General features: G+C 38.0%; 1 protein-coding gene across 5 annotated transcripts in view; it reads right to left on the bottom strand.

Annotated features, from left to right (window-relative positions):
- SUPT3H (SPT3 homolog, SAGA and STAGA complex component) overlaps positions 1-12,214 on the bottom strand; it is a 271,532-nt gene that overhangs the window by 88,640 nt on the left and 170,678 nt on the right. For all 5 annotated transcript variants that reach the window (XM_088133730.1, XM_088133734.1, XM_088133738.1 and 2 more), the window contains exons 4-6: positions 9,865-9,951; positions 7,635-7,725; positions 5,393-5,526 (exon numbers count right to left, since the gene is read on the bottom strand). In XM_088133730.1, coding sequence (XP_087989856.1) covers positions 5,393-5,526; positions 7,635-7,725; positions 9,865-9,951 — 312 coding nt within the window. The remainder of the gene's footprint in view (positions 1-5,392; positions 5,527-7,634; positions 7,726-9,864; positions 9,952-12,214) is intronic.

Genomic DNA, 12,214 nt, shown 5'->3' with positions numbered 1-12,214 from the left:
TTCTCTTTGTACCTAAAGCATTGAAGAAATAATTTGGAAGGCCAATATCAAATTTAACAGGAAAAAATACTTAATTTGAAGATAAAGTCTAGCTAACGTACTTCAATTTTATTGTAAATAGAATAGAATAGAAATCTTTGTCATTGTACTACTTGTACAACGAAATTAAATGCCACCCCAGTGCAGCTTTAAAAATATAAAAACCATAGAACACATAAAACACATAACACACATAAAACACATATAACACAACCTTCACATTCCATATTCCACAACCCCTGATGCTGCATTAATACTGCCCTATACGATAGAATTCAGTATAGTTACAGCTCTAAGATAGAAGCTATTCTTCAGCCTATTCGTCCTTGTTTTCATTATCCTGTACCATCTGCCAGATGGTAATAGTTTAAAAAAAGAATGTCCCGGGTGGGATGGATCCTTAAGAATGTTTTGAGCCTTCTTAAGGCAGCGGGAACTATAAAGTTCTTCCAAAGAGGGGAGAGGGCAACCAATGATCCTCTGGGCAGTGGTGGTAACCCTCTGGAGCGCTTTCCTATCTGCCACTGTGCAGTTAGCAAACCATACACAGGTGCAGTAGGTTAAAATGCTCTCAGTGGTACAGCAGTAGAAGGTCACCAGCAGTTTTTCATTCAGTTGTTGTTTCCTGAGAAGTCTCAGGTAGTGTAATCTCTGCTGGGCCCTCTTAACCAAGGCTGCAATATGAGCGCCCCAGGTCAAGTCCTCCTTTATAGTAACACCCAGAAACTTAAAACTGGCCACCCGCTCCACTTGGTCTCCAGTGATAACCAGGGGCTGGACATCTAATCTATTCCTCCTATAGTCCACTATAAGCTCCTTGATCTTATTGATATTAAGAGCCAAATTATTGTCTCCGCACCACGAAAGCAGTCGGTCCACCTTATTCCGGTAGGCAGACTCATCTCCTTTGGAGATAAGCCCCACCACTGTTGTATCATCTGCGAATTTAATGATAATATTGCTGAAGTGAGTGGGGGTACAGTCATATGTATAAAGAGTGTAAAGTAAGGGACTCAACACGCAGCCCTGTGGTGAAGCAGTGTTGAGAGTAAGAGCTGAGGAGATATAATTGCCTAATCTAACCCTCTGGGAGCGGCCAGACAGGAAGTCCAAAATCCAAGAACAGACTGAATATGGAAGCTCAAGATCCATAAGTTTAGACACCAGTTTATATGGAAGGATTGTATTAAATGCAGAACTAAAGTCTACAAAAAGCATCCTCACATAGGTCCCCCGCTGTTCCAGATGAGTCAGAGCAGTGTGGAGAGTGATGGCTATAGCGTCCTCTGTGGATCTATTAGTTCTATATGCAAACTGATGTTTATCAAATGTATGCGGAAGGCAGGAAATGATGGGCCTACAGACCAATTTTTCAAAGCACTTCATGATGATAGGCGTGAGTGCCACTGGTCTGTAGTCGCTGAGGTTGTTAATAGGGAACTTCTTTGGCAGTGGAACAATGATGGAAGCCTTCAGACAGGATGGAACAGTGGACTGGGATAAAGACCGATTAACGATCTTGGTGAAAACCCCAGCCAACTGGTCAGCACAGTCTTTAAACACACTGTTTTGCAGCTGAAATAGCAACTTCCAGAGCTTATAAAATCAGACAATACTTATTTCTAAACATTTCACATGGCTTAGCCCATATCTGTACAGCTACATCGAAAATTTGCTTCACATAGCCTTTTTTGGCAGCCCTAAATATACCATAGCCATATAATTTCAGCTAACATACAAGCAAGGCAACATGAAAAATAACCTCAAATATCACAATGGAAATAGTGCCATATGGTACATTTAGGACTGATTTCAAAAATACATTTTGAATACTTTCTAATATGACAGCTTTCACCATGTAGGATGCTTTCCCTGAAAAGGTCTCAACTGCATAGAAAATTAAATTATCGTATTGGAAATGTGCAAAATTTAATGTTGCTTAAGTAACTTGAAGAGCCACTGTTGCAATCTTATGCCCACTTAGTCAGGAATAGATTGCATTTGATTGTGGTATAAGAATCAGATTCCTAATTAAACTGGAATAGTATTCTAAATAGTATTTATTTATTGATCATATTTATATGGCTGCCCATCTCACATAGCATGACTCAGGGCAGTGTACAAAACAACCATAAAAACATTCAAAAAAGACAAAAAATTATTATTATAAAAGGCTAAGAGAGAACATCACATTATAAACAATGGAGCCACTAGATCAAATTATTGTTCCCTTGAGATCTCCAAGCCTGATGGCACAACCAGGTTTTAAGGGACTTCCAGAAGGTCAGGAGAGATGGGGGCAGTCTCACCTCAGGGGGGATGATGTTCCACAGGGCGAGTGCCATGGCAGAAAAGGTTCATCTCCTGGGTCCTGTCAGATGTAACTCTTTCACAGATGGGACCTGCAACATACCTCTTCTGCCGGACCTGATGGGATGGGCAGAAGAGGCGGTCCCTCAAATAACCTGGCCCCATGCCATGAAGGGCTTTAGAGGTGAACAACAGCACCTTAAATTGGACCCAGAAGCAAATTGGGAACCAACGCAACTCGCAGAGCACAGGTGTAATGTGTGCTGCTCTAGGGGCACACATAACTGCCTGTGCCACCACATTCTGTACCAGCTGAAGCTTCCCGATACTCTCCAAGGGCAGCCCCACGTAGACCATATTACAGTAGTCCACCCGAGAGGTGACCAGAGTATGAGTGACTGTGAGCAGAGCCTCCTGATCCAGGAATGGGTGCAACTGGTGCAAAGGCCCTCCTAGCCACGACTGCCACCTGCTCTTTCAGCAGGAGGACCCTCGTTGTGCCCCAGGTCTGTAATCCCATCCAGCACCAAAGATGGCATAGTGCCAGAATTGGCAGGTCCAAAAATCCAGAGCCACTCAATCTTGCCAGGGTTCAGTTGAAGTCTGTTGTTCCCCATCCAGACCCCCACATCCTTTTTTACCAATACAGGGTTATAAGTAAACCTCTTTAAAAGACGCTCAACAAGGGCTGCAGCAAGTTCTAAAACACTGCTTCAACTACACAATTATATCTACCCAGGTACTTTGATTCCCATACTAAAGGTTTACAAAGTGAAAATAGCTCCAGTGTTGACTTAACGGTAACAGAATTGTGGGGCCATCAAAGGTCCCTATACTTGAATATTTTTAAGAGGTATCCTGGGAGCCAACAAGAATATGTTGGGCAGTTAGAGACTAAACAGGTATCTGTGCAGTACACAGCTACTCAACAATTAAAGTTTTTAATTATTGGTGGAGTATTCTCCTAATGGATCCTGGCAGGTTACCCCAAATAAAGTTATTTTTCAGCATGGGCTATCAATCCAATGTCTCCTTTTGGCTGGACCAAAAAGGCCAAGGAAATTTTTAAAGAAAAAGTCTTGGATATCAGTGCCCAGAACGATTTAGTGTCACTTGCAGATGTTTAAATGGTTGGCCAGGAATAAAAGGACATTTCAGATAGAAAAACACTGGACAATGGGTTTGACATCGTATCAAAGAACAGCTCTTACTAGAACAAGATCTGAATTGCTGGACTCTGTTAAATGAGGGGTAATTTCAGTGGATGCCATACTATGAGAGGAAGCGTATATATGGACCCCAAGTATAGAAGACATTGCACATGTCTTGTTTGAATGCCAATTATATGCCCCAGCAAGGGCCTTGTATTTAGAACCTATATTTAGAACAGCCTAGTGGGACCACAACGACTGTTTGTTCTACTTCCTTCTTTTATATTAAAGCTGTTCAGCTGAGAGCTCATTACATAGAACAGATTGAGGTCATGTGCAAAGGTGATGTGCTTAACTGAATATGCATTGTTCTGTAATTTGGTATATTTATACCTATGATATTGTTTAGTTAGTTGATGCTGTGTTGTATCTTGACATGGTCAATTGACTAATCAATAAATTAATTAACTAACAACTAGATGTACAGTAACTGAAAAATGTGATTCTTGTACTGATCTTAAAAATGAGGATATGCTTGAGTGGCATTTGTACTAAACCATTTCCAACTCAGATGGAAGGATACAGTGGTACCTCTAGTTACGAACGGCCCTCCTTACGAATTTTTCAAGATACGACCAGCTCCGGCCCCAAAAATTTACCTCGACATGCGAACTCCGCCTCTACTTACGAACCGGATCCACGGCCATTTTCCCTGCTGCCACACGGTCGCAGCTTCCTGTGGACGAGATCGCGGTAGCAAGGAGACGTTCGGTGAGGCTTGTGGTGTGTTTTGTGGCGTTTGGAAGGTTATTGTGGTGTTTGGAAGGTTTTTGAGGTTTAAAAATAAAATGCATATGTTTCAGAACTGTTTAGCCGTATTTACATTGAACCTTATGGGGGAAATTTACCTCATGGTGCGACCAAATTCGGAGGGGGGATTAGCCGTATTTACATTGAACCTTTTGGGGAAATTTGCCTCGTGGTGCGACCAAATTTGGAGGGTGGAACGGATTAACCGTATTTATATTGAACCTTATGGGAAACTTTACCTCGACTTGAGACCAACTCGAGTTGCAACCAGAGTCACGGAACGGATAAAGTTCGTAACTAGAGGTACCACTGTATTTGTTAGTTGTTTAATATCTATATGGGGAAATAAACCAGAGATGCTGATTGTATACCATGCAACATACTGTCTCCTGTCTCCTCTGCCTTCTTCTGCTGGTACTGGCAGGAAGGTAGTAGTTGTCACCTTTCCTTTGCTCTCCTCTACTCTCCTTACCCTTCCTGCTCTAAATGATTCGTCACTATCCGTCAGTCTTGCCATTTTCTCCTTGCTAGACTCTCACTGCTAGCTTTGATCTGCCTGCTTATAAAGAGACAGATTAACAACATGAGTGGTAACTATCAGTTATTTACTTACAACATTCAGAATGACTTTTTCCTCTCCACTAGGTGTTAATACAGTTTTTATTAATATTATTTATTTGATTTATCCTAGGAGTCGTCTCATTAAATTTTAAAATGTAAACAATTAAAATGGTGAAAACATGGGAAGGAACTCCAAAATACTGATGGAAATCTTTTATAAGGGTTTATTTCATGAATCTTGCAAAATAATATATTTTGGGTTGGGAATCTATGTTTACTGTTTTGCCTTTTTCTTTAGCATGTGACTCTACTTGCCTGGCCAAAGAACTTTCATATTGAACTCACATTTACTGTATCTTAAAGAGGTCAGTATATGGATGAATGCTGTGCATGAAGAATTCTCCTTTAAAGCAAGGAATTGGACTAAATGGATTTAATTTAATTTATTTTAATTTAATTTAACCTAATTTTGTAAAGTAAATAGTTTTTATACTTTATTTAGGAAAAAGGGTAGAATTTACCTCCATTCTCTCTTGTTTTACATCATCTATCTCATCATCTTCAAACAAGGCCAAGAGCTCCCCAGTCTGATCAATAGAAATAAGAAAGTCTTGAGCAATTTTCTGACGTTTGTTAGTGCTGCTACTGAATTTGTCTGAAAGAGATCAGAGAAGGAAAATATACAGCTGTTTTGATGCAAAACAGGGGTTCCATTAAAGCTTCTAAGCAAGTGTTGAAGTCAAGCTAGCTGAATGAAGAGAACCATTTTAATTTAATTCTCCCTGCAACCCCATCCCCCATGACTCCTGAAAACCTATACCAGAAAGCTGAGGAATACCACTGAAGTGGGGGGAAAAAAACCCCTTTGGACCTATTAGTGTACAGAAGACAACTCTGATAAGGGTGAGTCTAAGGCTTCTTGAAAAAACAATCACTTCTGTATGATCTTCCCAGTCAGAGAGCACGGTCATGGTCTTACCATCATCCTATCTGCCAGATTTCTCCATCTTTCCTGCACTGCTTTGACTGATCACTCTTGATTGTTTTTTTTTTTAAACTAGATCTGAAATCAGTGACCTTTCTGACTGAAACCCTGCAGGCTTTGGGCAGGGACAAGATAGGAAGATGCCAGAGAAGAGGGAGAAATCAGCAAAAATCACCTCTATCAATCTGATTTCCAGTGGTAGTAACTCTGTGTGGTGTTCATAGGATACTATCGCTGGTGGAAGACCACTCTGAATGCAACCTAAAGTATGTTGAAAAAGTTACCTAAATATAAATTTGGAAATGTAATTTCATATACAAACATACTATAAGCCATCTATCCATCTCTCTCTCTCTCTCTCTCTCTCTCTCTCTCTTCCAAAGTCCCTGAATCAAGTATGATGTTTTGAAAGTATTGTTTTACATGAAGCTCACCATTTCTTTAATAAACATTCATACATGAATGCAAAGGTTGAAAATGATTTTGGAAATCATTTTCCTACATTTGGATGTAGGAATCACCACTATAGCTTCTCAGACAGAAGGCCAATTAGCCTCTATTTAAGACCCACACTCTCCCAAGGTTTTAGAACAACCTTTACCTCTAGGGAAATTTCCTGATGTCCAAACAAAATGAAAATCAACTCTAGCAATGTGGTCTGACTAACGTCTGTGGTCTGACTAATGTAAAATAAACTTCTCTTGATCTTGACACTGTATTTCTGCTGAGCCAACAGAGGATTCTATTTGCTTGTTTTGCAGCTGTATCATAACACTGGCTGATGTTCATCCTGTAATCCACCAAGACATCCAGATCTTTTTGGCATGTATTGTTGCCCAATATGGTGCCCCCTCTCCAGCCCCCATGCAAGCGTCCATTCTATACTTATGTCTTTTATTTTTTTCTGCCTAATGTAGGACTTTTCAAGTACCTCTGCTAAAATTCATCTTGTTGGTTTTCGCCTATTGTTCCAGCATATCAAGATCCTCCTGAATCTTGATACTGTCCTCCAAGGGATTTGCTAACTCTCCTATCTTTTTCTCTTTGAAGTCTCTATTTGCTACACTATATTCAAGATGTATCTCCATTCCTTCAGATCCCCAATACTCTGTGTATAAATAAATACAATCAACTCCATTCAATGCATCCAGTAAGTTTCATATCCTACAACCTTTCCAATCACCAGATGTTTGTTTGTTTTGCTTTCTTCCCCTCTCACACTTATCAGGACTAATCATTGTTTCACACTAAGCACTTGGATTTTAAAATAGATCCCAGGAATCTGGAAATCCCATGTGAGTAAATTTTAGGGGAAATGCAACCAACTTACAGTGATTACATATTCTATAACTATTTCATTAAAATGGAAAAATAGTATTTACAAAATACCCATCTTAATTTTAGATCAGTATTAAAGGGAATGGTTCTGCCAATATTTTTAATAAGTTAACTAAATTATAGTTCAAATTAATGTTGCAAATGTAAGTTGTAAATTAAAGATGAAATTAGTAAGACCTTTAATCAGTACCAATTCCCTAGCTAAACATAATTGTTGATATTACAACAGCTCTGCTTATCAAATAGTTGATGGACGGACATTCTGCACTTTTATAAGTAATTGGAATGGAAAAGAACTGGGTTAAATGAAGTTCCCCACTAAGTAAATATTTCTGAATGTTTAAAGCTACCTAGAAGGGGAATATATTTCCATTTGGTACATATAGAGCATATGTTAAATATTCCCCATAGAAAGGCAACTTATGTAGAAGCTTTCATACCTTCAAGAAGATCATCGTCATCGATGCCTTTGACAACTTTAGATTTGTAATCTCGGAAAAACATGTATTTAAGTAATCTTCGAAGTTTCTTCTAGTAAGAAAAAAATGGATACTAATTAAAATGAATACAGACACTGCCTGCTAACATTCAGAATTAAAGGAGAAATTTGAAGTATTGTACCTGCAACTTTAGATTACGTATCCAAATGTATATACACAGAGTGACACTACTTGTCCTAAAACAGCAACATGCAGAATTCAACATGAAGTATATGCAGAAACTCAAGTTAATCAATGTTGAAATTCCAAGCATAAGTCTGTCAATGAACATCAAATCAGATGTATCTTTTGTGCAGATGTATTTTAATACTAGTTTTCCTTGCGTACATTATACTCTTCATTACTTTCTTTGCCAGTTCAATAAGCCAGCCAGACTGAAACAATGAGGAAGTTTGGTTCAAAATTCCTTTTTGTTTTATTTAAACAAAGTGGAAAGTGAATAAAAACCTAAGAGGATAGCATGCTGTAGTCAAGCACCTTTATTTTCTTGTCGTAAATTAGGCAATAGTTGAATTTATCTCAAAACAAAACAGGGTGCTTTCAAGTAGCTAGCTGTTTTGTATCATTACAGTTTATTGATCACTCCAATATGTTCTCCTATTTTTCTTAATCATGAGAACCTAATATTTCTAATGTGTCAATAGTCAGGGAGAGAAATGAGACTTCTCATCAGTTCATACCAAACAGGGCAGCAACTGTGGGTGATACCAAACACAATACAATATTGTGTTTGGTATCACCCACAACCATGATAATAGGGAATGTTCATAATTTTGCAGTTAAGAAAGGAAAATTTGTTTCCCCAGATTTTGCTCTCCTCATAAAAATGCCTGTATTTGTTATATTTTTGGAAAAGCTACTGTACCTCCAAGTCTCCTGTATTTTGGTCATAGGTCCTACAGACAATTCTCCTTTATAACTTTGATTATAATGGACTCTTATTTGCCTTAATAAACTCAGCTTGAACCCCTTTAAGGTACATGGGTTGGAGTGGGGCAAGAGAGAAGGAGAAAGAACAAGCATAAAGCAGTAATTATTTAGGGAAAAAAATGTGTCAGAGGGTTTCTCCTACTCACAACATTTATACTGATCTGGCATCAGTGTTGTGTTGCTATGTTCCCACAAAATCATCCTCTTTGGAAAGTTGAGATTACTTTGATACAATTACAGCATCAGAGCAACCTTAGCTTCACCTAGTCCTGGGTTCCTCAACCTCAGCAACTTTAAGATGGGTGGACTTCAACTCCCAGAATTCCCCAGCCAGCATGGCTGGCTGGGGAATTCTGGGAGTTGAAGTCCACCCATCTTGAAGTTGCTGAGGTTGAGGAATCCTGACCTAGTCCAACTCCCTACTCAGTGCAAGATCCACTAGATAGATGAGCATCCCAATCTCTTTTTGAAGACCTCCAGTAAAGGAGAACATGTGACAGCCTGTTCCAATGGATGTTCCAACTGGTACAGCCAGTTCCTCCTTTTTTCTAGTTTAGTTGCAATAAATCTCAAATGACAAAACTTCCATTTTGCAATTAGCAAAATTGAAGCATATGAGCCTGAGGTGGGATTGGGGTGGCTGCTTTTCCATTAAGGAAACTCTTGACTCATTCTGTCTCCCACTGGCTGAACTCAGAGTTCCCTAGAAGATTTCACAGGCAATCTTATCAGTGTTGCTGTTCTTAATCTTTCTACAGTAGTCACTTTATAAACAGTTTGACAATCTCTCTAAAAAACATTCTCCACTATTATTTCAGCTACTGAGAAAAAAAGGGTTTAACCATAAAAGTTTGGTGTCATACCATTATTACTGCTTTCAATGAGAATTTTGGAAGTCAAGCAATTTTCACTTCTTATCAATATCTCTAAGATTTTTCAAGTCCAGTTGCAATTAATCCTTCCTTCTAATGTAAGCAGGATAAATGACATCGCAAAGCACAATTACAAATAGTTGGAGCATATAATAAAAATATGGGGTGGGATGAAATAACAAGTTATTTTTCCCTTTTCTGCATAGAGAGTAGGAGACGGGGTTTTTTGATATTAGAGGAGCTGCTGTATCTTATTGATATGATGGTGACTGAATTATAAGTTTTGCACTTTCCTGTTGGGTGGATGGAGAAAACACTCACTGATTCATGGTATAATTTACAGCATCAGTTCATTTATACTATCGTACCTTATCTTTGCGCATCAAAAAAATGAGATCTTCTGCAGAGATTACTCTAGCTCCTCTCATCTGAGAAACTTCAGAGGCTTGTTGCAACTGTAAACAAAAGAGAAGATCAGAAGTGACATGGCAACCTGATATTTTGTAGAACTATGGTTATTTAAATAAAGTAGCATAGAAAAAACGCACACTGCAGACATATGACTCTACATCAACTAAATTTAGAACTTAAGACCATTTTAAAAAAAATCAGTAGAATTACAACCTGTACCTTCACTAGCCACTTTAAGATTTTCATTTTGCTGAATTTATTTTGACAATTGTTATTCTGGTCAATCTTTTCTGGATCAACCTGAAATCTAAAGATGGTTAGGCCTGATTAACGTCTGAAAGAGAATTCCAGAAAATTTCAGTGCTGTAGGCTAGATTGAAAAGTTGATTAAAAAATCTGAAAATAAGGCAAAGCAACCTACCTATGTACTGTGGCTGAGAAAAATACATGGACATGCCCATGACGTCATCAGGAGTCCAGCTCAACTTGGATGAGGTATTACTTTTTATTGTAAAAATACTTCATCTTACAAATAACACTTCCTACAGTATATGGGGTAATATTCTATTTTTCATATTAAGGACTCAAACCCACAAGTAACAGGATGCTATAATATCTATAAATATAGTTCCATTTACATAATTCCATTCCAGGCTAACTCTCCTAACCCTCCATCCTTTTAGCAACTTGTTGTATTGCCTGAATGTTAGGGTAGTGACAGCTGCTCCTATGCATCACTGTGTTAGATCCTTGACTGTTTTCTCAAACCATTTTTCACTAAGCTGAGAACCTGCTGGATTCAACCAGCATACAGTGTGTGTGTGTGTGTGTGTATTTATATTTATATTTTAAATCCCTCTCATCTTTAGTATGTATTCACTCTGCTGAACACAAAATTCTTAGTACTCACTCCAATAATATATAAATTAGAAATTAGGAAAGCTACACAATAAGAAATAAGAAATTAGGAAATATATAAATAAGAAATTAGGAAAGCTAGATAATTCTGAGATGAACAATTGCAAAGTAGATACCCTTCCACAGTTCAAACTACTGGTTCTGTTTAAAAACTTGCAACAATAAACACTGGACAACAATGATGATGACAATGACAACTGATTAAGCGTGTGCCAGTTTCTAATTTGTTTCTATCTCACAGACTAACAGAGATAGAAACAGCTGCTGCTGGAGTGTTTACGACTTAATCTGATATCTGCCTGTTATATTGTTTTTCTTATGGGTTATTTTGGGTTTGCTTTTCTGCTCAGCAAGGACAGGTGGGATGACAAGCACTGAACATCATAGTGATGGCTGGGGTTGATCATTAGTGGGCAGAAGCCAACTGTTGTAAACTGACAATTCTTAACCATATTCTCTCCACAGTAAGAATCTTGTCCAGAAGCTGACATCCATGTTCTAGTTCTTCTTATTCAGTTGTCTTTCAGTGGAAGATGATTTCATTGCAGATTTTAGCATTTCAGTTCAAACCTCTATGAACTGATAGAAAAAGGGTCAATGGAAGGCATAAGTGATAGCCCTGCTTCATGCTAAAATCTTATATTAGCCTTCTAGGCTCAAAGGAGACAAAACTAATACAGACATCATGCATACTGATCCTTGGTGCCCAGAATGAGAATCAAAACTTCTTTGGGATTTGGACACATGTCAAGAAGTGGCTTTCATGACATTTAGACAATACTGCCAGCACTGCAAAGCGTTACACACATTCTGCTAATATAAAGTTCGGCAGCTCTTTAGGTTTTACTTCTAGGTTTCTTAATGCATGAATCTTTGTGAGAATTTCTACAGTGACATTTATTTTCCCTTTTCCTAGCTCTTCCAGCTTTTTCCTGTTTACTTAAATGAATTCTACCTAGTTATGAAGAAGCCCATATTTACGTAACTCTACCAACTGTACACTTTTTTGGCTGCATTCTCAGAAATAGTTCATAATGATGCCACTGGCCTTTTTAGCACTATGGCAAAATATAGTTATTTGTAGAAGTACAAAAATTAATTTTAAAAAAATAATTAATATTCAAAACTACTACAGATATAGAAAAAATACATAAACATATGCTTCATGGAAGCCCTGGAATATGATAGATAGGCCAAAGAGTTAGATACTAACTAGAAAAATGCCTTACATGATTTTTTACATTTGAAATATAAGATAATAATAAGGTTTATGTTTATGAATATATATACGGATATAGATGTGAGAAATGCACCTGAGAACAGATGGAAGAAATTTTAACTTTCATTTGCCATATTAGCAATAGTTTTACTTTGTAATATTGGCTGAAG

Source organism: Python bivittatus, unplaced genomic scaffold, assembly GCF_059951505.1.
Source record: "Python bivittatus isolate LINGU-HERP-01145 unplaced genomic scaffold, Pbiv_v1 ctg000020_np1212, whole genome shotgun sequence".
NCBI lineage: Eukaryota > Metazoa > Chordata > Lepidosauria > Squamata > Pythonidae > Python > Python bivittatus.
Note: the sequence above shows the minus strand (reverse complement) of the source record. Positions and strands in the feature narration are given on the sequence as shown.